Here is a 27065-nt window from a genome sequence, read left to right as displayed (position 1 = left end):
TCTCTTCCATGTTTGCCCTCTCTTGGGTGTCAGTCAATGAAGCTGTAGATAATTTCATTTCTAAAATTACAAATGTTATTGATGCCATTGCATCCACTAAAGTGAAGGTGGTCTCTGGTAAGAAAATATCTCCTTGGAGATGTGCCACGCTGGTCAGAATAGAAAAAAGAGAGTGTCATAAAGCTGAACACAGGTGGCAAAATAAATCTTACTGTTCATTATGACATCTATAAAAAGAGAGACTGCACATTTATAATTGGGAACTGAGAAACGCAAGGTGGTCCTACTTCTCTGACATCATTGCCAAAAACAATAATAATGCACTTATTTGCTACTGTTCACAGGCTAAAAAAAACCTCCTGTGTCAATAGCCTCTGAATTTCTATTGACCAGGGTCTGCAATAAATTTGCCTTTCTTCACTGACAAAATTCAGAAAATTAGGCAGTCAGTGCCTCCATACTAGGTACAGGGTATGTGTTGTCCCTGTGTCCACCTAAAATAAACTCAAATAGCATGACAAAATTCAACCCCATTGACCATAAAAACTTGGGAGGGCATTATACAACATCTGAAATCCTGCCCCTGCTGCCTAGATATTCTACCAACAGGCTTTTTCAAAAATGTTTCGAATTGCATGGCCTCAGATCTAATTGTCAGCAAGTTTTTTTCTCTCACAGGTTTCTTTCCACAGGCCCTGAAAACTGCAGTCAGTCATCAAGTCACTCTTCAAAAAGAATAATCTAGACACCTCATTATTGAACAATTATAGGCCCATATCAAACCTCCCGTTTCAAAGTAAAATCATCAAAAAAGCCATATTCCAGCTGCTAATTTTTATTACTTTGTGTTTATAGGTAATTACAAATCTGAGTGGACAAAAATGACCCGTGGTGTTCCCTAAGGCTCCATCCTGGGGCCTCTTCTCTTCAACATGCTCCCACTAGCTCAGATTATGGAAAACAACAAAATATGTTACCAGAACTATGCAAACAACACACATATATGATATGGTTAGATCAGGGTTCGGGAACCTTTTTGACTGGGAGAGCCATAAAAGCCAAATATTTCTAAATATATTTCATTGAGAGCCATATAGTATTTTTAACGTATAATAAATTAAATATGTCTTACTTTTAATGCGACTTCTGGTGCTGCATGGTTTTGCTGATGGCCTTGTAGTCTGGTTCATACGTGGTGAGGTTGAGCTTCATGCAGGCGTTGAGGCTTCCATCAGTTAAACGTGAGCGTAGGTTGGTCTTAATGTTCCTCATATGCGAGAAAGACTGTTCACATGCATATGTAGAGCCAAACATGGTCAATACGGCAATACTCACACGCTGCATTGTGTGGTATGTCACAGGAAGCTCGTTCCAAGTTTTAAGAATCAGCTGGTCTTCAGGTTGAAGATTTTTAATTTCTGTCCACTTGTGTTCCCTCGCCAGCTCTGCTCGCTGTCGCGCAAGACTTTCCAACTCTCCATTAAGTGACTTGAACTTACTCATCCACATGTCTGATGCCTTCAGGTCAGCAACTTCCAGCTCAAAGTCTCCGATAGAGACCCCGGGGATGCATGTCAGGTCGATTTTGTCCACTGCACACTCATGTGGATGAGTGATGAACTTGAAAAGACCAGTGCGCGCACGAAATTCTCCAAAACGTGCTTTGAATGACTGCAGGAGATTGAACGTAAAGCCAGCTAGCTGCTGGAGATCCAGATGTTGAGTGGAGTCACTTGCTAAGCATGCATCTCTAAATTGTTGCAGTCTTTCAAAGTGCAGAAGACGACCTGTTTCAATGTCCCTGAGAAAGACTTCCAGCTTGCTTTCAAATGCAAACACTGCTTGTTGAAGGGATGAGATTGTATTTCCAATACCTTGCATTTTCACATTGAGCTGGTTCAGATGGCCAGTTATGTCCACGAGATAGTGAAACTGCAGGAGCCAGTCAGTGTTGTCTAGCTCAGGATGCTTGACGCCTTTCATTTCAAGAAAAGTCCGGATTTCACTCAGGCAAGCTGCAAAACGGCTGAGCACCTTCCCCCTTGACAACCAATGCACGTTGCTGTGTAAAAGCAGACCGGGATAATGATTCCCAACTTCTTCTAACAGAGCTTTAAACTGGCGATCATTTAAAGCTCGGGCAACAATAAAGTTGACCACTCGAATGACCAGAGACATCACCTCGCCAAGCTCCTGGCCACACGTCTGAGCGCAAAGCGCCTCCTGGTGCAGGATGCAATGAAAACTTAGGATGGCTCTCTTTTCATGTTCACGGAGAAGCGCTACAAATCCTTTGTTCTTCCCCAACATACAGGGTGCACCATCAGTACAGACGGAAATAAGTTTATCCATCGGTAGTTTTTTTTCTTTAGCAAACTCCATGAAAGACATGAATAAATCCTCTCCTCTTGTTGTCCCTTTCATTGGCAAAACAGCCAAGCTTTCCTCACGCAGTGTGTCACCTGCAGCATACCTGGCAATGATACTGCACTGAGATTGATGGCTAACGTCTGTTGACTCATCTAACGCGAGAGAAAAGTATGTCCCGGCGTTTATGTCCTTAATTTGTGTTTCCTCGACTTGATTTGCCATCATGATGCTACGATCGTGCACAGTTCTTGCTGACAGGGGCATGTCTTTTATTCGTTTGATTATCTTGTCTTTATTTGGGAAGTCATCAAACAGTTCATTGGCCACATCAAGCATGAATGTTTTGGCATACTCGCCATCTGTGAATGACTTTCCATTCCTTACTATTGCCAAAGCCCCCGCAAAGCTAGCGGAATTCCCGTCACCTTGCTTGGTCCACACACGTAGTTGCTGCTGACTCGTCTGCACTCTCCGCTGTAGCTCCTCGCATGCCCTTTTCCTGCTGTGCCCCGCTGGATATTTCGATGCAAATGAAGCATGGTGCGTATCGAAGTGCCGCTTTATATTTGACCGTTTCATCGATGCAATTTTATCATTGCATATTAGACATACCGCAGATCCTGCTCTCTCCACAAATGCAAATTCCTCTGTCCACGCAGCCTGGAATGCACGGTAATCATCGTCTTTTTTTCTTTTCGCCATCTTTTCCGTTACAAGGGTTGAAGCGGATAAACTAGTTGGCTATCTGATAAAATTGATTTCTTCACCTTTACAATGACCCGGACATGCTCGCAAGCCATTGGCTCCCGACCCGACCCACGGGTGACCCGTGACCCGTGAAATTTATCTTCAAAACTAATTTCTGTTTACTTTAAAATGACACAGTATTATTAAGAAATATCACAAGTATTTTAAAATCAGTTCCAAACTGATTTTTTTGAAAAAAAAATAATTTTCAACTCAAAATTGTCTGGGAGCCATATACCGTCACCGGAAGAGCCATATATGGCTCGCGAGCCATAGGTTCCCGACCGCTGGGTTAGATGGTGACATGGTTATTTACATATCCATATCACCAGGGGACTATAATCCCATACAAGGCCTGAGTAAGTGCATTGAACAAATTAACAATTGGATATCTTGGAATTTTCTTCAATTAGAGATAAAACTGAAGTAATTGTCTTTGGAGACAAGGAAGAACGATTAAAAGTCAGTGTCAGCTACAATTAGTAATGTTAAAAACCAAAAACCAAGCCAGAAATCTTGGCATAGTCATGGACTCAGACCTGAATTTCAACAACCACATTAAGATAATTACAAAGTCCCTACGACCACCTGAAGACTATATCAAGAATTAAAGGATTTATGTCCCAGCAGGGTTTGGAAAAACTTGTCCATGCATTTATCTTCAGTCAGTTCGACTACTGTAACAGTCTGTTTACAGGTCTCTCTCAAAAAATTGATCAAACGGCTGCAGCTGATTCAGAATGCTGCTTCTCCAGTCCTTACGAAGACCAAAAAAGTGGATCACATCACTCCAGTTCTGAGGTTTACACTGGGTTCCTGTCCATCAAATAATTGATTTTAAAATACTGCTCTTGGTTTATAAAGCACTGAATGGTTTAGGGCCAAAATAAATTTCTAATCTTCTGCTATGTTATGAACCATCCAGAACTCTCAGATCATCTGGGACAGGTCTGCTTTCTGTCCCCAAAGTTAAAACTAAACAGGGAGAGGCAGCTTTCAGTTTTTATGCACCACGTATCTGGAACAAACTCTCAGAAAAGTTCTGCTGCAATGCTCAGTTCCTTTAAACCAATGCTGAAGTCTTTCCTGTTTGCCACTGCCTTTTATTAAATCAAATTTGAAGCTTTTGATTATCACCTTACACTGCACTGTAACTTTTACGCTATCTTTTTATTTGTATTTAAATGTCTTTTTATTGCCTTGTGTTGCTTTTATATTTTGTCTTAATGCCTTTTATATTTTATGCAAAGCACTTTGAATTGCCTTGTTGCTGAAATACAAATAAATTTGCCTTGCCTAAAGAAACTTGCTTTGTCTTAAGGAACACTGACCATCTAATTAAGATTTTTCATGCATATGTATGATAATCACTGTTACTGCTACTATAAAGGCCTTGTACAATCATAATGATGACAATAATGATAATGTAATGATAAACAACTATAATAATTGTGCCATTATTATTATTATTCAACATAATATACACTCACCGGCCACTTTATTAGGCACACCTGTCCAACTGCTCGTTAACGCAAATTTCTAATCAGCCAATCACATGGCAGCAACTCAATGCATTTAGGCATGTAGACATGGTCAAGACGATCTGCTGCAGTTCAAACCGAGCATCAGAATGGGGAAGAAAGGTGATTTAAGTGACTTTGAACGTGGCATGGTTGTTGGTGCCAGACGAGCTGGTCTGAGTATTTCAGAAACTGCTGATCTACTGGGATTTTCACGCACAACCATCTCTAGGGTTTACAGAGAATGGTCCGAAAAAGAGAAAATATCCAGTGAGCGGCAGTTCTGTGGGCGAAAATGCCTTGTTGATGCCAGAGGTCAGAGGAGAATGGCCAGACTGGTTCGAGCTGATAGAAAGGCAACAGTAACTCAAATAACCACTCATTACAACCGAGGTATGCAGAAGAGCATCTCTGAACACACAACACGTCGAACCTTGAGGCAGATGGGCTACAGCAGCAGAAGACCACAACGGGTGCCACTCCTGTCAGCTAAGAACAGGAAACTGAGGCTACAATTCGCACAGGCTCACCAAAATTGGACAATAGAAGATTGGAAAAACGTTGCCTGGTCTGATGAGTCTCGATTTCTGCTGCGACATTCGGATGGTAGGGTCAGAATTTGGCGTCAACAACATGAAAGCATGGATCCATCCTGCCTTGTATCAACGGTTCAGGCTGGTGGTGGTGGTGTAATGGTGTGGGGGATATTTTCTTGGCACACATTGGGCCCCTTAGTACCAATTGATCATCGTGTCAACGCCACAGCCTACCTGAGTATTGTTGCTGACCATGTCCATCCCTTTATGACCACAGTGTTCCCATCTTCTGATGGCTACTTCCAGCAGGATAACGCGCCATGTCATAAAGCTCGAATCATCTCAGACTGGTTTCTTGAACATGACAATGAGTTCACTGTACTCAAATGGCCTCCACAGTCACCAGATCTCAATCCAATAGAGCACCTTTGGGATGTGGTGGACCGGGAGATTCGCATCATGGATGTGCAGCCGACAAATCTGCAGCAACTGCGTGATGCTATCATGTCAATATGGACCAAACTCTCTGAGGAATGTTTCCAGTACCTTGTTGAATCTATGCCACGAAGGATTAAGGCAGTTCTGAAGGCAAAAGGGGGTCCAACCCGGTACTAGCAAGGTGTACCTAATAAAGTGGCCAGTCACTGGCCACTTTATTAAAAATCCCAGTAGATCAGCAGTTTCTGAAATGCTCAGACCAGCCCGTCTGGCACCAACAACCATGCCACGTTCAAAGTCACTTAAATCACCTTTCTTCCCCATTCTGATGCTCGGTTTGAACTGCAGCAGATCGTCTTGACCATGTCTACATGCCTAAATGCATTGAGTTGCTGCCATGTGATTGGCTGATTAGAAATTTGCGTTAACGAGCAGTTGGACAGGTGTGCCTAATAAAGTGACACGCACGAAACAGGCCTGTACTGCATTAACATCTTTTTTCCTGTAACCATGTTGATATTCCGCTCCTCATTAGTCGAGCACTCAACACCATTGACGGTTTTGGAAAAAAACGCTATATATACACTACCGTTCAAAAGTTTAGGATCACCCAAACAATTTCGTGTTTTCCATGAAAAGTCACACTTATTCACCACCATATGTTGTGAAATGAATAGAAAATAGAGTCAAGACATTGACAAGGTTAGAAATAATGATTTGTATTTGAAATAAGATTTTTTTTACATCAAACTTTGCTTTCGTCAAAGAATCCTCCATTTGCAGCAATTACAGCATTGCAGACCTTTGGCATTCTAGCTGTTAATTTGTTGAGGTAATCTGGAGAAATTGCACCCCACGCTTCCAGAAGCAGCTCCCACAAGTTGGATTGGTTGGATGGGCACTTCTTTGAGCAGATTGAGTTTCTGGAGCATCACATTTGTGGGGTCAATTAAACGCTCAAAATGGCCAGAAAAAGAGAACTTTCATCTGAAACTCGACAGTCTATTCTTGTTCTTAGAAATGAAGGCTATTCCAATGCTAGAAATTGCTAAGAAATTGAAGATTTCCTACACCGGTGTGTACTACTCCCTTCAGAGGACAGCACAAACAGGCTCTAACAGGTACTATTTAATGAAGATGCCAGTTGGGGACCTGTGAGGCGTCTGTTTCTCAAACTAGAGACTCTAATGTACTTATCTTCTTGCTCAGTTGTGCAACGCGGCCTCCCACTTCTTTTTCTACTCTGGTTAGAGCCTGTTTGTGCTGTCCTCTGAAGGGAGTAGTACACACCGGTGTAGGAAATCTTCAATTTCTTAGCAATTTCTCGCATGGAATAGCCTTCATTTCTAAGAACAAGAATAGACTGTCGAGTTTCAGATGAAAGTTCTCTTTTTCTGGCCATTTTGAGCGTTTAATTGACCCCACAAATGTGATGCTCCAGAAACTCAATCTGCTCAAAGAAGTGCCCATCCAACCAATCCAACTTGTGGGAGCTGCTTCTGGAAGCGTGGGGTGCAATTTCTCCAGATTACCTCAACAAATTAACAGCTAGAATGCCAAAGGTCTGCAATGCTGTAATTGCTGCAAATGGAGGATTCTTTGACGAAAGCAAAGTTTGATGTAAAAAAAATCTTATTTCAAATACAAATCATTATTTCTAACCTTGTCAATGTCTTGACTCTATTTTCTATTCATTTCACAACATATGGTGGTGAATAAGTGTGACTTTTCATGGAAAACACAAAATTGTTTGGGTGATCCCAAACTTTTGAACGGTAGTGCAATTTTTAAATTCTTAGTGCTTACATTGAGTAAATACCAAAAATATATCTAATGTGCAGAATCCTTTTGTTATCAGTATATGTAGAAATGTTTTTTGTGCCAATTTGTGATCTGAAGTTTTTCATAAATACATGATAGGGAGGGCCTGCTGTAGGAGACTGATGTCATCTGCGATGGGGAACTGCTCGTCATAGTCTGTCAAGAACCTGAGAGGAGGAAGATGACAAAACAAAGACAAAAAGCAAAATTCAGGTCACACATCCTAACTTCTGTAACATCTGTTTCCAGCAGTGGCTTCTTATTGTTGGTAATTTCAGTAGATAAGATGAGCTGTCATGCAGACCTGACGGCGCTTACAGTTCAGCTTGTTTAACATGCACAGCACCAAGTGCTAGAAATTAAAAATGGGTCAGCTTTTCGCAGAAGAGCAGTGTGCTTCAAAATGTTATTCCGTGCTGTCACGGCAGCAGAAAGAGCCACAACCAGAATTTCCCCAAACTATTTGGCCAGTGTTACACTTTTCCCGGTAGTCAAAGTGATTGACTGCTTTCAAACAAAAACTATAATCTATCACAACAATGGAAGAATCAAGTCAGCAATCGGAGACTTTGTGCTCCTAAACCTTATCAATATCATACACCCTCCCAACCCCCCAAAAGGTACACGTTGGGCCTCAGTACTCCACTTGATGCAGTTTTTCCAAGGGAACCCACAGAAGAGCTTTTCTGTTAGATATGATTTGGTACTAATCTTCTTAACTGAGCAAAAGAGCAATCATCCCCATGCCTCCTCATGTTGCACTTAGGTGAGTTAAAGGGATAATATGTATTTATCTACCTAAGGTGGGGCAGGTAACTCACTAGTATTATTAGTGTATGGACATTACATTACCATAGTTAGCGAGTCCTGTGGTCAAAGATCTGGCAGCTAGTCCCAGCATAAAGGCACAAAATTAGCAGAAGCTAACATGGAAAAAATAAATCTTAACAAAACACAATAACTAATTTTATGCTCATTTCCAATGCTTGATTCACTTTCCAAACTACTATAAATCATGGAACTACTTCTTTGTTGTTGAAGAATGCTGGTGTATTACTATACACCGGAGCCAGTTCACATTTGTCAGGTTAACAGCTTGTAGTGTGTTCTCTCTGAAACAACTGATAGGTGGCGTGATATGCGATGTAAACAGGCTCACATGCATAGTAATACGCCGGTGTTTTGTAACAACAGAAGTAGTTCAAAAATATAGTCTGAGAGGAATACCGAGCATCGAAAATACACAAAATATATGATATTGTTTTGTGGATGGTTATCGTTTTTTTAAACATCTTTTATTACGGCTTACAGTGTTTACAGTAGCTGTCCCTCTTTACTGCTGTTCATTTGTTTTTGCCTGCTCACTGGGACTAGCAGCCACTTCTCTGACCACGGGACTTGCCGCAGGAGGTTAGGTCAACGCATCAATATAACAACTATACTACTGAGTAACTCATACCACTTTATGTCAATAAATCCAAACCCTCTCTTGAAAGAAATTCCAAGATTAGTTTGTTTCCCATTTTAGGGACACACTAACAAACACAAGAGGAGCCCCTTATACCAGAGCATGGGACCCCTGATCTAGACCAGGTATCATACCTTTTCTCAGGTAGAAAATATGTGAAATGTTGCAAGAGCTCCTCGGAGAATGTCTGGATGTTCTCTCCCCTGCAAGGGTGACAACAGCAGCATTACCATTAGTCCTGTGTTACCCAGGGACCACCACTACAGCCTGGTCTTAATGTTAAATTGTGTGGCATGAGCAACTCACCCTTCCAGGATTGGCTGTAGGCAGGTGTGCTGTAACAACAGGTGAGCTGTCCCCACCATCCTCTTACAGGCGTGGGACACTCTTACCCACAAGTCCTCCTGAAGGCTGGAGGAGGAGGAGGAAGGAGAACGGGGTTGATTCCACTTCATCTAATTTATTTCCATGCCCACAGTGCGCCTATCCGTGTGTGCTCAAATATCCAGGCGGATAATGGGTCGAGGACTGTATTTGTTATGGTACTTGGGATATTATTTATGTAGGGAATCTAATCTAGCTGCCATTTAACTATTCGTTATTCCAGAGCCACTTTCTAATCAAATCCATCTTAATCAAACAAGACAGATTGGATGAGTTTATTCAGCCAACTCCTCATCAGCCTTAAATAAAACACATTCTTGAACAGGCACTGGGAAACAAGTCCCTGTTTTGTAAAGTGAACTAATTCAGAGCTAACCTGCTGTGCTCATGTGTCAGACAGAAGTCAAATCCTGACAGAATTCAACAGCTAACATTTCATGTCAGCAATGGAAGCGCCAACACATCTAAAGACTATATTAACACATGTGCACAACACAATCCTGCTTTTTCTTTTCTTTTAAATTAAACTTTTATTCAGAAACTCACCCTTTATCGTCAAAGTTTCTCTTCCTCACTGCCTTCTCCAAGTCAGGAACCGCGGTCTCATAAAACGAGGCCAGTCTGCCAGGAGAATAAGAAAGACTGAGACAATCCCATTAGCTTGACCCTGAACCCCCCAGCAGGTTCAACATGTCAGCGATATTCATTTGATGGAAAACATTTACTGGGAATTTCTCCAGACGTGCACATGTCAGTATAAATAATGACACAGCCTATGGAACGGTGTGAGAATTAGGATTTGCTTGTTTGCCTGTGGCGTTGCTTCAACTACATGCCAGAGTCACAGACAGCAGTGCAGACGGTTGGACAATAAATGACCTGTCTGTTAGACACAAAGTTATTTTTCTAGCAACTAAATCAAGCTACTGACTGTATTTTTTCCTGTGCATCTGTTTTTTATACACCCAAATAATCTACTACTACTTTCGGCTGCTCCCGTTAGGGGGCACCACAGCGGATCATCCGTTTCCATCTCTTCCTGTCTTCTGCATCTTCCTTTGTCACACCAGCCACCTGCATCTTCTCTCTCACCACATCCATAAACCTCCTCTTTGGCCTTCCTCTTCTCCTCTTCCCTGGCAGCTCCATATTCAGCATCTTTCTCCCAATATACTCAGCATCTCTCCTCCACACATGTCCAAACCATCTCAATCTTGTCTCTCTTGCTTTGTCTCCAAACCGTCCAACCTGAGCTGTCCCTCTAATATACTCATTCCTAATCCTGTCCTTCTTCGTCACTCCCAGTGAAAATCTTATCATCTTCAACTCTGCCACCTCCAGCTCCGCCTCCTGTCTTTTCATCAGTGCCACTGTCTCCAAACCATATAACATAGCTGGTCTCACTACCATCTTGTAAACCTTCCCTTTAACTCTTGCTGGTACCCTTCTGTCACAAATCACTCCTGACACTCTTCTCCACCCACTCCACCCTGCCCGCACGCTCTTCTTCTCTGCTACTCCTGACTTCCTCATACAATACCACACCTCCTCTCTCGGCACCCTGTCATATGCTTTCTCTAAATCCACAAAGACACAATGTAACTCCTTCTGACATTCTCTATACTTCTCCATCAACATTCTCAAAGCAAATATCGCCTCTGTGGTGCTCTTTCACGGCATGAAACCATACTGCTGCTTGCCAATCATCGCCTCTCCTATACACCCAAAGAATAAGCCATTGAATCAGAAGTGGTCTTTGGCCAGTTCTTTCTTGCTGCAATATTTAACAGTAAAGATATTGTTCTTCTGGTCTTTCAACTGTACCATTTGCTCCCGAGACACAAGTAAAAGCAGATGAATGGCTGAGACACTTTGGGCTGAACAGGCCTGAGACTGTGATAGTGGCTGGTGAGTATGGCCTCTCCATCCGCCTACCTGCAGAGGAAGCCATGGGTTTGGAAGGTGGAACAGGCAGCGGGGAAGATGTCCAGGAAGGCATGGATGGTGGTGGTGGAGTCACACAGGTAAAGGACCAGGTCCACAAGGTCCTGAGGCACACAAGAGACACACGAACACATAAAGGTAACACGGGGATTTGAACTGGCATCCCTGTGTTGGCAGGCAATGGAATAGACCACTACGCTACCCAGATGCCCCAACCTCCTTCAGACTTACACTCTATCTCGCTCCCTGCAGTCTTCACCAGCAGGTCTACTGGCACTACCAGTCATCACCCTCAGCGCAATGGGTGCCAGGGTTTTCAGCTATGCTGCACCCAAACTCTGAAACTCCACTCCCCAACACCTCAGCTTACTGGACTCCATTACAGAATTCAAAACTGTTCTTAAATCCCACCTTTTTAAACTAGCATACTCACTTTAATAGCATCAGCACCATCATATTCATCCTTTTAAGTCCTGCTGATGTGTGCTCTATTTCTTATTGTGTGTTACTGTTGACTGCACTGGTTTGTAATGTTTTTTTTATTGTATTTGATGTAAGGTGACCTTGAGTGTCATGAAAGGCACCTTTAAATAAAACATTTAGTTGTTTTTATTATTATTATTATACTGCATATCATTTTTCACCTGAAAGTCCTACCTGATGATAACCAAAATGAGCATGCAAATGATTTGGATAATCTTGGGAGAGGTATTGTCTGTCTTAAGTGTGCCTGCATTAGATGGTGTGAAAAGAGACGTTTGCTTGCATGGGAATTCTCAGGATTCTAGTTTAAATGAGAGAAATGACAAGGCCTAGTGAGTACTCGCTGAAGATGATCGGGTGTGCAGTAGAGATGAAACAGTATGAGCAGTTTATATTATGATTATAGTGACCAAAATGATCACGGTTATCGGTATTATCATAGTATTGTTGAAATGTGCTGAAAATGTTCAGAAAAAGTACTGATACACACAGTGACATAATTTTACCAAGTTTTATATTGAAAGCCACAAATGAAATTAGCAGCACTTTGCCCTTTTTGCTTGCATAAATATTAAGAGTAATAAGATGGCCAATACCTTATGTAAACTTGACAACCGTATCAAACGTGCATAACAGTAAAGATGGCACCATGTGGCCACGAGATGTAACTGTACTTTGTGTACATTTCAGATAATAAAACGGAAACCAGAAAGACATTTCTTCACATTCCATGCTCAAGTAATGAGATCTAGTCTTTCACAGAGTTCACAGCACGGTTCCTGCCCGACCAGAAGAGCTCGTAAGGGCGATTTCACCGTTTCATGCATCACTGTTGGGAGGATGTTCTGTTGTTCGGCCCAATTCTGTGATTTAGCTTGCTAAAGTAGTGATTTTTTTCATGAAAAGTTTTCCTAGTGCACGTTCAAATGAACAGCATCACCATACTTCAGACTTGGAAGTTTGAACAATCTCTGCCAGAGCGCTGTCACTGCCTTCCGCCATGTTTTCATTGATGCAAGAAAACCCACGTTGTGCGCTGCACCTGCCCGGCCGATTCCACACTCCAGTCCAGTTGGTGGCGGTAATGCACCTCTAAGCTGGTTTTCCAACCCCAATTAAACACAAAATAATAAGAAGAAAAAACCCTGCATCTGGGAGACCGTTGCTAATTTTGGTTGATGCCGAAAAGTACGTACTGTGGGTTTTTTAAAGTGCGGCAATCAAACACAACTTTAATGATAATTAAAAATTGAAATGGTCTTGGGCTATAAAAATAAAATTCACCTGACTTGACTTAATACTAACCATTGGGAATTTTACCATGATTTACGGTCAAACCGGTAACTGTTTATCCCTAGTGTGCACATTTTGTCTGTTTGCTCGTCAGTGTATTTTTCTTTGTATACGTGTTTGTGTCTCGCTGTGCTGTATCTGTCTGACCTGCTGACTCATGGTGACGGTGGAGGGCCGGTTGTGTGCGCTCAGCTTCAGTGGTTCTGTTGCTGTTGCCCCTTCACACTGGAGACCACACTTATCTAGGATGGTGTCAAACACCTGCAGGTGACAGCAGAGGGAAAGAGTTATATGACAGCATTCATTCTTACCTGCCACAACATCACTTCCAAGAGTGGAGGGTTATAGAAAGTATTCCAGACAAAATAAATAAATATAGAAGAAAAAACACATTTAACATTCAAATATATTCACAGCCATCACCTGCCGTCCAAACAAAGCATGGCCTCCTGTGTCTTGTTGTATTACTCCATTCATCAACAAGAGGAGCGATAAACAAAGAGACAAAAGCCATTTCAGCTGTATCAAGGGCATGAAGGGCATTTCAGCTGTATCAAGGGCATGAAGGGCATTTCAGCTGTATCAAGGGTATTTCAGCAGATGGAGCCAGCTGTTACTGGTGGCTTGAAACAAGGTTTTGTGGTTGGAGGGCAGTCTCTTTACTCACTACGCCACCCTGCTGCCCTCCACTTCAAAAAACTGTGATGGTTGGTGTATGTGTGACTCACTTGTAGCACCGAGGGGACCGCCGCATCCAGGTCGCTGTAGTAACAGGGCTGCTGAGTAAAGATGTTCTCTGAAAAGGAAGAACCAAGTGATGACATCATCATCACCATGAAGAAAAAACAAACAAAGGGGACTACAGAACAAAAGGAACAACTCTGAATTTCATGACGCAGCCACCTGAGAGCAGTGCTTTTTAAACAGACCTCTGATGTGATGGCAGGTTTGATCCTCTGGAGTGCAACCAGAACCATTCCATGTTTCATTGAGGGAAAAACCAGTGAGACTTTAAATGAGTGTTGCGTCATCTTTCTCTGACAAAGCTGTCCTTCCTCTGAAAGCTGGGCCTGATCAAGCTTGTGATGGGCCAGGTAAAAAGCTATCTTTTTTCCAGTCTGCCCAGAACTCCAACAGCATTCACCTCTCTAAATACTTCTGTTTACTTCTCTACAGATATATGTGGCATGCACAAGTGGGATTGGTGGGGACACGTATAAAACGTTACAATCCTTATCCTGAGCTGGGTAATGGTAGGAACTTTTTAAACGTTTTTTACTGCAACTTTAATGGCCTCACCATGTAAAATCAAAAATTGTATTTTTCTGGAGTAACTGGAGGCAAAATAGTCATACCGATGGGTGAAGGTCAAGGTGAGCTCTACACCCAATGCATTTTCTCACTAAGTTGAAATTTGCATGACTCCAGAATCCCTTGTTTAGGTTTAAAATGACACAACATGTAAGAAGTCTACATCCTATGTAGGCTCTGTCATCTTTAAAGACATACATCACCGACAGCTCACCTAGCATCTTGTGTAGCAGCTGGCTGTTGCCTATGTAGGCTGTATCATATTTGAAGACATACAGGTACATCTCAAAAAATTAGAATATTGTGGAAAAGTTCATTATTTTCCGTAATTTACTTCAAAAAGTGAAACTTTCATATGTTCTAGATTCATACACATAAAGTGAAATATGTCAAGCCTTTTTTATATTAATCTTGATGATTACGGCTTACAGCTCATGAAAATCAAAAATCTATTATTTCAAAATATTAGAATATTACATAAGACCAATCAAAAAAAGGATTTATAATACAGAAACGTCGACCTTCTGGAAAGTTTGTTCATTTATGCACTCAATATTTGGTCAGGGCTCCTTTTGCAGGAATTACTGCATCAATGCGGCGTGGCATGGAGGCAGTCAGCCTGTGGCGCTGCTGAGGTGTTATGGAAGCCCAGGTTGCTTTGATAGCGGCCTTCAGCTCGTCTGTATGTTGGGTCTGTCTGTTGCCTATGTAGGCTGTATCATCTTTAAAGACATACATCACTGACAGCTCACCTAGCATCTTGTGTAGGAGCTGGCTGTTGCCCTTCCCAAACAGCACACACAAGTCCAGGATCTTGGGAATGTCAAACAGGAAGTTCTCATAGATGATTTCTCCAAACACAGCCGGGGTTAGGAAGTTCTCCTGGGGCAAGGAGTGCACACACACACACACACACACACACACACAGCACAAGGTTACTTACAGGCATATGTGTACACAAAATAGCAGCATCACACCCCCACCTTTCTGTGTAAACTGATCAACATTTTCCATCACTGTAGACAAAACTACAGTTAGACTTACTTTCCAAGTCTTCTGGTGAAGACAGACAAAATGCAGCAGTTAGGACAGGAAAATGAAGCGGTGATATGCATACTGGTGCTGAATATCAGGCTAAAATAGACTATTGGTATATAAGATAACTTACTCAACACTGAAGTCTGATACTGTGTCATATGTGACATGCAAGGAATCAAACAAAGTCAACTGTCCCTGAAATGCAAACTGCCTATAAGGCAACAAGTCCATGCTGTTTCTGCTGACAGCTGTGGAACACATGAAGAACTGAGCGTGTGAACCAAGACTTGCTGGTGGACTCTAGGTCAGGGGAAGTAAACTAAAACAGATAAATAAAAACTCACAAGCTCTTCCCAGTGCTAACTTTTACCACTGATATGCCCTTGAGCAAGGCATTTATCTCCACAGGGCTCCAATAGTGGAGCTTCTCATTAGTCAACAGCAGTAGACTGCGAGTGCATTTGGGTGTCTGTGTGTGGGTGCAAGGTGTATGTTTGAGCATATAGCCCTCTGCAGCAGGCATGACGGAGACCGACTGTAGGGAAAAGGGGAAGCCTGGGTATACCCACCCGGCTGACAATGTGTGACGCACCTAGTGGTGAGAACCAGCTGTACCCTTTGGCTAGACAATTCACAAAATGATTAATTCCCATGGTAATAAATGGATGTATGGATGAAATGTCATGTCATTTAACCCAGTACAAGGTATCAGCTGATATGTGAGTTTACTATTTAGAACTGGAGGGAGAAAAACACAGCAGGATATCTCTAGACTTTCAATTCCTGCTTGTTTTTCCACCTTGGACTCTTTGTGCGTGGCCATCCTGAGGAAGGTCATGAAGACGGCTCTGTGGATGCAGCGCTGCATGTCCATCACCGCCTGGGAGGAGGGCAGAGCAGTGGGATCCAGGCCCCGGGGAGCATGTCGCAAGTACGAATCCAGACAATTCTGCAGGGATTCGTCAAAAACCACCTGAAAGTGGTAGTGGAGGCCACAGAACAGAGACAAGAAGACAGATAAAATATCTTAGATAACAGACAGCCCCAACCCTTCTCACATCTCTCATTTTCTAGATCATTCAAGCCAATGCTCCTCTAGTCATTTACATCATACACAAAGTTTATGTATTTTAATTTTTCTGTTGTGGTCATTATGTGTACCGATATGTACCAGCCTTCAGAGTGATTTACTCCAATGTCAACAACCCTCACTGAACTGAAGCTTGAGAAAAGAAATAGCCTAGATCTACTGAAAATAAAAATGAGGTACCAAGCAGTATAAAGACAGATTAAAACCAGTACTTCAGCTGCCATTAATCTGCTGGGGTAAGGAAAACCAATTTACTTCTCAGATTATCTTCAGCTACTGACTAAACTCTACAAAAGCTGACGCTCAAGCTACCAGGAACAGTGAATAAGAGAAAAAAAACAAAAAACAAAAAAAATACATTTGATAGAGTGTGTTCGGTCCTAATTGCCATGAATGTGGGGGCTTGGGGTAACTGTAGCCCAGAGCCAGGTTCTGGTTCTGTCCTGGGCCCATTCCCAGATCAGTTTAAGAACAGCTCTTAACTAGAGGGTTAGGTCAGGAGACAGGGAATGAGTAACCAGGTCAGGTGAAATATTTTATATTAATATAGCATGATATTGTCATTTTCTAGAGTGAGTAACCAGGTCAGGTGACACATTTTATATTAATGTAATATTATATTGTCATTTTCTAGAGTGGGACACTTCCCACAGTTACATGAATGTAAAGGAAACGGTTTTGCAGTTCTGAATGATAATGATGGTATGGAAAAGAAGTCCCCACCTGACACCAGAACTTGTCATGGGGCAATGCTAGCAGCCACTCCAGGTCCTCAGTAATGAATCTGGAATGTTCCAAAAACTCCTCCACCTGAGCAGGCGAGCCATCCTCGGGCGGAGGCATGTAAGGCACAAAACACCGCTCCTCCTTTCTCTCTGGGTGCTGAAATGAGAAAGAGGCTGTGGATGACTGACTGACAGGTTGGGGAAGTCTGTGTTAGTTGCAGCTGCTGCAGGTTTTGGATTCATGTTGACTTAGTGCACCTCTGTGTACAGAAGCAGTAGTGTTTCACAAGAGAACAATTTCAGTTCGCATTGCCTCATTTCCAGGATCTGCATCCCCCTCTGGTACCTCCTGCATTGGTTTTGGAGTGGCAAGAGAAAGATGTAGTGGTGTTTAAAAAAAAAAAAACGGGGTTTGCGAGATATAGTACAAGATGGTGGCGCGCTGGATGCAGCGGCTACTGTGGCTCCCTGTTCAGTGCTATGTTTTGTCTGTGAATGTTCTCATTCAGTGCTATGTTTTCTTTGTTATTTATGTTAGGTTTAGTTTATTTACAAGTAATAATAATAAAAATAATGCATTTTATTTGTGGGCGCCTTTCAAAACACTCAAAGGCACCTTACAGAACACAGTAAAAAAAACAAAACAAAAAAACAAGCAGCACTGTATTAGATGGCGTAAAATCAAAACAAAGCAGGGCAGACAGTAAAAAGTTAACACAGATATGTATAAAATCAACATCTGCACAATACTCAATGAAGCGTGGATCAGACTGAATATGCCAGTTTGAAAAGGTGCGTTTTGAGATGGGATGTGAAGGTTGAAAGGGAGTCAATGTTGCGAATTTCATGTGGAGAGAGTTCCATAGGCGGGGTGCAGAACGACTGAAGGCTCTAGCCCCCATGGTAGTCAAGCGGGCCGATGGTGTAGTGAGTTGGAGAGCAGAAGAGGATCTGAGAGTGCAGGAAGGCGTGCAGATATGAAGGAGTTCGGAAAGATATGAAGGAGCTAAGTTATTAAGGGCCTTAAAGGTGAGGAGCAGGATCTTGAAGTCAATACGGTATTTAACAGGGAGCCAATGGAGTTGCTGAAGAACAGGAGTGATATGATCTATGGAAGGAGTTCTGCTAATGATACGGGTAGCTGAATTCTGGGCCAACTGAAGTTTATGAAGACACTTGAGGGGAAGACCAAAGAGGATAGAACTGCAGTAGTCAATACAGGATGTAACCAGGGTGTGAGTGAGTATGGCGCTGCTTTTAGGTGTAAGTGATGGGCAAAGAAGATTAATATTGCGTAGGCGTAAGTATGCAGACCCAGTAACATTGTTGATGTGGGCTTCAAAAGATAATGTGCTATCCAGGATGACACCCAGACTCTTAACCTGAGGTGATGGTGGAACTATAGAATTGTCAATAGTGAGAGAAAAACTATCAGGTTTGGCCAAAATAGATTTAGTGCCTAGTAGGAGGACCTCAGTTTTATCATTATTAAGTTTGAGGAAGTGGTATGAAAACCAGGATTTGATTTCTAGTAAGTAGTCAGAAAGGGAAGTGGGCGGAAGAGTGGAGGTAGGTTTGGTGGATAGATAAAGCTGGGTGTCATCCGCATAACAGTGAAATTGAATGCCAAATTTCCTGAAAATGTGGCCAAGAGATAGTAGGTAAATAATAGGAGGGGTCCCAATACAGAGCCCTGAGGAACACTGGTAGTAACAGCAAAGGACTGAGATCTCAAATTGTTAAGTTGAACAAAGTGAGTGCGGCCAGAGAGATATGACCTAAACCAGTCAAGGGGGTTGCCAGTTATTCCAATGGAAGCTAATCTTTCTAGGAGGATGTTGTGTGAGAAAGTATCAAAGGCTGCACTCAGGTCAAAGAGGACAAGTATGGTTAAGAGCCCAGAGTCGGCTGCCATCAAAAGATCATTACTGATTTTCACCAATGCTGTCTCCGTACTGTGCATGGAGTGAAAACCAGACTGGAATTGTTCAAACAGATTGTTGTTAGTCAAGTGAGCGTGTACCTGAGGTGCGACTGTTCTTTCAAGTGTTTTAGAAAGAAACGATAAATTTGAGATTGGGCGAAAATCATTCAAATTGTTGGGGTCTGCACCAGGTTTCTTGAGTATTGGAGTTATTGCAGCTGTTTTGAGAGATGAGGGAACAAGACCAGAGGTAAGGGAGGAATGTATGATATCAGTTATAAAAGTGGATAGAGAAGGTAGACAGGCTTTTACTAAATGAGCAGGTAGGGGGTCTAACTGACAGGTAGATGATTTGGATTTGCGAATAAGACCAGATATTTCTGCAACAGTTGGGAGTTTAAAACTAGATAGTGAAGAAGAGAGGGGAACATAAGAGGGTAAATAAGATGAACTGTATGCAGTATTGTTTGACGAGGTCAATTGCTGATTAATATTTTCAATTTTGGCATTAAAAAAGGTCATGAAAACATTACATTCAGCAACTGAATACAGCTGAGGTGCGAGAGTGTCTGGTGGCCATGAAATAGTGTTTACCACAGAAAACAGGCCTCTAGTGTTCCCTTCACCTGATCTAATTAAATTTGCATAATAAGACGATTTGGCTGTGGACAGAGCCTCCTTATAATGAAGTATGTGGTCATTATACACGTCTTCATGAACAACAAGGCCAGTTTTCGTGTAAAGGCGTTCCAGGCGACGGCCTTTAGCTTTAAGCTGGCGCAAACCGAGAAGAAGAGTGGGTAAAGGAAACAGAGCAGGTTTTTAAAGAAGCGATATTGTTTAAAATACTATAAAGGCCATCGTTGTAATGAGAGACCAGTTCGTCTGGGGTGGATAAATTGTCATACGCTCTTTTAAACCTCAGAACGGATTACTCACTTCCCTCCACCATCACGGACAACTCCCCCATCCATATTATCCGCTCACCGGCCTCGCAGTGGAAACGCTGCCCCGTCGGCAACGTAAACAGAAGAGAGGGGAACGAGGTGGGCTACATGCTAAGCTAAGTAGCGCTCCCTTCAAAGTTTTCCTCCCCAGCATCTTCATGGCTAATGTCTGGTCGTTAACTAACAAAATGGACGAGATAAGACTCAGGCTGTCCTCTCAGAAAAGGCTGCAGAACTGCTGTCTGCTGATGTTTACGGAGACTTGGCTCAACAGCAACATAGCCGACTCGGCAGTCAAGCTAGCGGGCTGCACAGCCTTCCGTGCTGACAGGACAGCGGACTCTGGCAAGATCCGCGGAGGAGGTTTGAGTATTTATGTCAATAACTCTTGGTGCAACAATATAAAGATCGTTGAAAGGCATTGCTCTGCTGATCTGGAGCTCCTTATGATTCAGTGCAGGCCTTTTTACCTGCCCAGGGAGCTAACGGCCATTACCATCACCGCTGTGTACATCCCCCCACATGCTAATGCTAAGGTAGCACTTAAGCAGCTACAATGTGCCATCAGCAGACAACAGACCAAACACCCGGACAATGCCTTTATCATAGGTGGTGACTTTAATCAGGCTAACCTCAGGGCTGTATTGCCCAAATTCCATCAGCATGTCTCCTGCCCCACTAGGGGACAAAACACCCTGGACCATCTTTATACAAACATCAAGGACTCATACAAAGCTACTCCCTGCCCTCATCTGGGGCATTCTGACCACCTCTGCCTGTTCCTGGTCCCAGCCTACAAACCCCTAATAAAACGGGTCAAGCCAGCAGTAAAGACAATCCCTGTCTGGCCAGAAGGAGCAGTGTCTGAACTCCAGGACTGTTTTGACAACACAGACTGGAGTATTTTTGCACATCCAGCTACCCATGGCTCCCATATAGACATTAATGAACAGACATCTGCCATACTAGCCTACATTAACTTTTGCACTGAGAGTGTCACAACAAAAAAATCAGTCTGCACCTTTCCAAACCAGAAACCCTGGATGACCAGTGAGGTCCGGCAGCTGCTGAAAGTCCAGGATGCAGCGTTCAAGTGAGGTAACTGTGAGGCCTACAGCGCAGCCAGATCCAACCTCAAAAAGGGCATCAGAACAGCCAAACATAAATATTCCCTACGAATAGAGGACCACTTTCACAATAACTCTGATCCCCGGTGAATGTGGCAAGGCATTCAGTCTATCACAGACTACAAAAGCTGCAATTGCAGTCCCACTGTACATGATGCCTCTCTGCCAGATGAGCTAAATCATTTCTATGCCCGCTTCGACAAGGACAATACTGACTCGGCCACAAAAATCCCCAGCCACCCAGAAAACCAGGTGCTAACGCTATCGATCGAAGAGGTCAGAGAATCACTGCACAGAGTGAACACATGGAAGGCCGCCGGACCAGATGGCACACTGGGTCGGGTCCTCCAGGAATGTGCTGACCAGCTGGTTGAGGTCTTCACAACTATATTTAACCTCTCAATGTCCCAATCCATAGTCCCGGCATGCTTTAAGACCACCTCTATCATTCCTGTCTCCAAGAAACCAACATCCACGTCTGAATGACTACCAACCCACACCACTCACCCCCACTGTCATGAAGTGCTTTGAGAGACTGGTTCTGGCTCACATCAAAAACATTATCCCCCCCACATTCGACCCACATCAGTTCACCTACCATCCCAAAAGGTCTACTGAGGACGCCATTGCCACTGCCCTGCACTTTGCTCTGACCCACCTTGAACTTAACACATACTACATCCGGATGCTGTTTATAGATTACAGCTCTGCCTTCAACACTATCATCCCCGCCAAACTAACCACCAAACTCCTCTCCCTCGGCCTCAACCCCTCCCTCTGTAACTGGACCCTGGACTTCCTGACCAACAGACCTCAGTCTGTTAGGTTAGGTGACCACTCCTCCTCCACCCTGACCCTCAGCACAGGTGCCCCTCAAGGCTGTGTTCTGAGCCCCCTCCTTTTCTCCCTCTTTACCCATGACTGCCTGCCAACTCACCCTTCAAATGTTATAGTTAAGTTTGTAGATGACACCACAGTCATTGGCCGTATCACCAACAATGACGAGACAGCCTACAGAGACGAGATTGAGATTACTGCACCTCAGTAGACCAGAAGGCTCTGCAGCGGGTCGTCAAGGTGGCCCAGCATATCACCGGTACCCAGCTCCCAGCCATAAAAGACATTTATCACAAACGCTGCCTTTGAAAGGGTCTGAGCATCAGCAGAGATCCCACCCACCCCAATCATGGACTGTTCACCCCCTGCGCTCTGGGAGGCGCTACAGGAGCCTCAGAGCCCGCACTACCAGGCTCAAAAACAGCTTCTTTCCACAAGCTGTTGCCCACCTGAACCTGGCCACCCACTGAATGTCTGTGGGTATTTTTAAATATTTTGTACTCCAGCTCCCTTTTAACTTATTTCTAGCTTTTGGTCTTCATGTGTGTATATCTTATATTGTGTTTGCTGTGTTTGTCTGTGTCTGTATTGCACTGATTGGTGAAGCCACAGCCCTTATTTCATTTTTAACAATGTCCCTGCACATTGTTTTTAATGTCAATAAATTGAATTGAGTTGAATATATAGCAAGCAAGTGATTTATGTAACAATTTTAAAAACATACAGTTACAAAGTGCTTTACACCCTATACACAAAATACCAATAAATACATAAAATAAAAACATGGCACAGGAAGTAACAGACCAAGCTAAAACACAAACAAAACAGAAGTCAGGGGTGGGGATCTATAAAAAGGTCCAAAGATTCAGCGAGTCTAATGGACTGGGGGAGATTATGCCAGAGGCTCGGGGCAAAGACTGCAAAGGCGCGGCCACCTCGTGTTTTGCAGCCTGAGTGAGAGATGGATAAAAGACCGAGGTTTGAGGATCGGCGTGATCGGGAAGAGGAATGAGAAGATCAGAAATATACCTGGGGGGTCTTCCAGGTAGTGTGGCAGTCTATTCTGTTGCCTACCAACACGGGGATCGCCAGTTTGAATCCCTGCGTTACCTCCGGCTTGGTCGGGCGTCCCTACAGACACAGTTGGCCGTGTCTGCGGGTGGGAAGCCGGATGTGGGTATGTGTCCTGGTCGCTGCACTAGCACCTCCTCTGGTCGGTCGGGGTGCCTGTTCGGGGGGGGGGGGGGATAGCGTGATCCTCCCACACGCTACATCCCCCTGGTGAAACTCCTCACTGTCAGGTGACAAGAAGCGGCTGGTGACTCCACATGTATGGGAGGAGACATGCGGTAGTCTGCAGCCCTCCCCGGATCAGCAGAGGGGGTGGAGCAGAGACCGGGACAGCTCGGAAGAGTGGGGTACTTGGCCGGGTACAATTGGGGAGAAAAATCCACAAAAATAAAAAAAATAAATATATATATATATATAACTGGGGGCAAGATCATGCAGTGCTTTAAAAGTAATCAATAAGATCTTATAGATTATTTGGAATTTTACAGGAAGCCAATGGAGGGATGCATGACTAGGGGTAATATGGGACTTACAGCTAGTTCTAGTTCGCAGTCGAGTTCTAGTTAGTAGTCTAGTAGTTCTAGTTAGTACTCTAGTTCCAGTTAGTAGTCTAGTTCCAGTTTGTAGTTTAATTCTAGTTAGTCTAGCAGCTGCATTCTGAACCAGTTGAAGATGGTTTAAAGTGGCTTGGCTGAGGCCAGAGTAGAGAAATTACAGTAATCTAGATGGCAGAAAATTCAAGTGTGAATTAATTTTTCGATATCCTTAAAAGACAAATAGTGATATGACGTATTGCATCTTTTATTGTGGTTATGTATACTGTCTGTGTGCCATAAATTGTTTAGTGACATTTTGCAGGGAATTTGATGCAGAGACAAGCATTTGGAATCATCATACAGCAATATCTATTTTCTAATTCACTGGTTCTCTTCACCTGTTGTCTTACAGAAACCTCCCCTGATTATATATATATATATATATATATATATATATATATGTTACGGGTAATGTGAAAAAACGGTTAATGTGCACATTACCTGCCAGAACGGGTTATCTGCACATTAACCGGGTAGTCTGCACACTACCCGCTTGGGCGGTAAATGTGGATAGAACGAACCACATTATCCACATTAACCAGGTAGTCTGCACACCACCCGTTTGGATGGTTAATGTGTATTTGTGTCTTTCTTGGTGGTTGTGTAAAAGTGCATGTGAAAGGTATGGCCTGTTCATTCATTTTTCTTGCCTGATTGGCAGACAGGAATTGCATTTGGACATAAGTTTTCACTGCTTCTGCTCCTACATACTGGGCTTACAAAACGAATTTCGCTCTGTTTTCATATCATCTAGTCTGAGTGTTTCCCCCCGCCAGTACCCCTCTTCCATAAAGTGTTATTTACCAGTCTGTCCACAGAGGGGTTTCCATTTGGGATTGGTTGAATGACGCATGTCTCCAGTGAGAGTAGGCTATAGCAGCCTGATGGGAGATGGCCGAGACTGATATTTCTTTTCACCCTTGTCAAATGTGTAGGCTATTCATTCATATCAGGGATCAGATAGAGAGGAGGAGGAGGAGGAGGCCTCATGTGTGTGTTCTTTGATGCTAATAGCCTCGTTATACAAGTGGGGGGAATGTTGATCTAAAAACAGAATGATATCGCCAACGTCTGCTCTTTCATTTACCACAACTTGCGATTCCTCACATGGCCTCACTTCATGAGCCATTAGGCTAAAGGCCTGCTGCTGATTTACATATCCACATATCCTAAAAAGATGAGTTGCAGGTTCGTTCCGTCCACATTAACCATCCAAGCGGGTGGTGTGCAGACTACCCGGTTAATGTGAATTCGTTCCGTCAAAAACGTTTGAGAACCATCTACTCACTGATGGTCTCGTTTCCTGTGTCAGTCATACACAGCCTTCATAATTATACTGCGCTTTAATCGTTCGAAGTGGTCTTTGAGAGATCCTGGTCTAGTTCTGGACTCCACCACATGATTACTGTACAATATGTAGCCTAGAGCTTTAGCAGGGCTGTCTCACCAGAGCAGGCAAGGTACGCCCCTTCCCCAGGGCTCCGCTGGGCTCCGTCACCTGTTGCTCATCCAGCGGCACTCTGGAACACGCCATGGCCTCCGCTGCTCTCGCTGCTCTCGCTGCTCCTGCAGAAAAACCACACGGCGCTCAGGGGGAACACGGGACTGTGCGGCGCCTGCTGCGCTACTACCGGGGAAGAGGGCAGCGGCTGCACCGTACAGTTCATCATGACAGCACAGCACAATGGTCACTGCTCAACCAGCTGGGCCGCCGCCGCCGGCGGGCCTCCCTCCGCTTGGCTACCGCGCAGCGCGCCGCCAGCTTAGGGGAGCCGCGCTGGTGACGCGGGGAGCCGCGCTGGTGACGGCGTCACTAGACAGGGAGACGTCACTAGCAGGACAACACACCGCGGCAGTGAGAACACACAACACGTCGCAAGACTGACTGCGGCGACGGAAACACGGACACTCCTGCAAAGACGAAACCCCCTAAGACACCTCCCGTCCGAAGCCCCTAAGACACCTCCCGTCCACAGCCCCTAAGACACCTCCCGTCCGAAGCCCCTAAGACACCTCCCGTCCACAGGCCCTAAGACACCTCCCGTCCGAAGCCCCTAAGACACCTCCCGTCCGAAGCCCCTAAGACACCTCCCGTCCACAGCCCCTAAGACACCTCCCGTCCACAGCCCCCTAAGATACCTCCCGTCCACAGCCCCCTAAGATACCTCCCGTCCACAGCCCCCTAAGACACCTCCCGTCCACAGCCCCCTAAGACACCTCCCGTCCGAAGCCCCTAAGACACCTCCCGTCCACAGCCCCTAAGACACCTCCCGTCCACAGGCCCTAAGACACCTCCCGTCCGAAGCCCCTAAGACACCTCCCGTCCGAAGCCCCTAAGACACCTCCCGTCCACAGCCCCCTAAGATACCTCCCGTCCACAGCCCCCTAAGATACCTCCCGTCCACAGCCCCCTAAGACACCTCCCGTCCACAGCCCCCTAAGACACCTTCCGTCCACAGCCCGTAAGACACCTCCCGTCCACAGCCCCCTAAGATACCTCCCGTCCACAGCCCCCTAAGACACCTCCCGTCCACAGCCCCCTAAGATACCTCCCGTCCACAGCCCCCTAAGATACCTCCCGTCCACAGCCCCTAAGACACCTCCCGTCCACAGCCCCCTAAGACACCTCCCGTCCACAGCCCGTAAGACACCTCCCGTCCACAGCCCCTAAGACACCTCCCGTCCACAGCCCCCTAAGACACCTCCCGTCCACAGCCCGTAAGACACCTCCCGTCCACAGCCGCGGTGGTCGCGGCAGCGTGTAACCAGCGGGATGGCGGCTGTGCGGAATCTAGCGGCCAACGCCAACCAGGGTAGGGCGGTAGGGCGGTAGGGCGGTAGGGACGCGTGTCAGTGAGCAGGTGGGGGCCAACACATGATCACGGTAGGCTGGCTGACCGAGCCAGAGCCACCGACAGCGAGCCGGCCGTGTATCGGGGCCAGCTAATGGCGGCCGTGTGCCGGCCGGCCCGCCCGGCACCGGCCGCCATTAGCTGGCCCCGACACACGGCCGCGACCTTCGCCAACACGTACACACGCACGGCCACGAGCAGCTCACCTGTCTGCGGGACTTGCTCTCGTCTCACGCCATTACACAGCCACCGCCAGCGCGTCGCCACGGGCTTCACCCAGTTCCCCGGTCAGACCGGAAGTGAGCTGGGTTTCTTTTAAAGTAAAGCTGCGTAGTGGGACCGCAGTTAATGCGCTTACTGCCCCCTAGTGGGCAACAGCCACAGCGCCGTGTTGAGGAGCAGTCACCGTCCATCTCTACGTCATCTTGTGCGCCATCATGGTGGCAGTGCCACGCGTTTACAAAAACGTTTCTAGTGGAACGGGTGTTTTTTGGGTTGGCGATTAGGTTGATAGGCTTAATTAATAATAATAATAATAATAAT

General features: G+C 44.6%; 1 protein-coding gene across 1 annotated transcript in view; it reads right to left on the bottom strand.

Annotated features, from left to right (window-relative positions):
- Nucleotides 1-26804, bottom strand: part of ascc2 (activating signal cointegrator 1 complex subunit 2) — a 46964-nt gene extending 20160 nt beyond the window's left edge. The window contains exons 1-12 of the mRNA XM_056275554.1: nt 26729-26804; nt 25118-25236; nt 17167-17325; nt 16153-16326; nt 15068-15197; nt 13733-13800; nt 13152-13265; nt 11220-11332; nt 9831-9905; nt 9207-9311; nt 9035-9103; nt 7525-7599 (exon numbers count right to left, since the gene is read on the bottom strand). Of these exons, the coding sequence (XP_056131529.1) occupies nt 7525-7599; nt 9035-9103; nt 9207-9311; nt 9831-9905; nt 11220-11332; nt 13152-13265; nt 13733-13800; nt 15068-15197; nt 16153-16326; nt 17167-17325; nt 25118-25204 (1169 nt within the window). The 5' untranslated portion in view covers nt 25205-25236; nt 26729-26804. The remainder of the gene's footprint in view (nt 1-7524; nt 7600-9034; nt 9104-9206; nt 9312-9830; nt 9906-11219; nt 11333-13151; nt 13266-13732; nt 13801-15067; nt 15198-16152; nt 16327-17166; nt 17326-25117; nt 25237-26728) is intronic.
- Between the last annotated feature and the right edge of the window lie 261 nt (nt 26805-27065).

Source organism: Lampris incognitus, chromosome 1 (genome assembly GCF_029633865.1).
Source record: "Lampris incognitus isolate fLamInc1 chromosome 1, fLamInc1.hap2, whole genome shotgun sequence".
NCBI classification, from domain to species: domain Eukaryota; kingdom Metazoa; phylum Chordata; class Actinopteri; order Lampriformes; family Lampridae; genus Lampris; species Lampris incognitus.
Note: the sequence above shows the minus strand (reverse complement) of the source record. Positions and strands in the feature narration are given on the sequence as shown.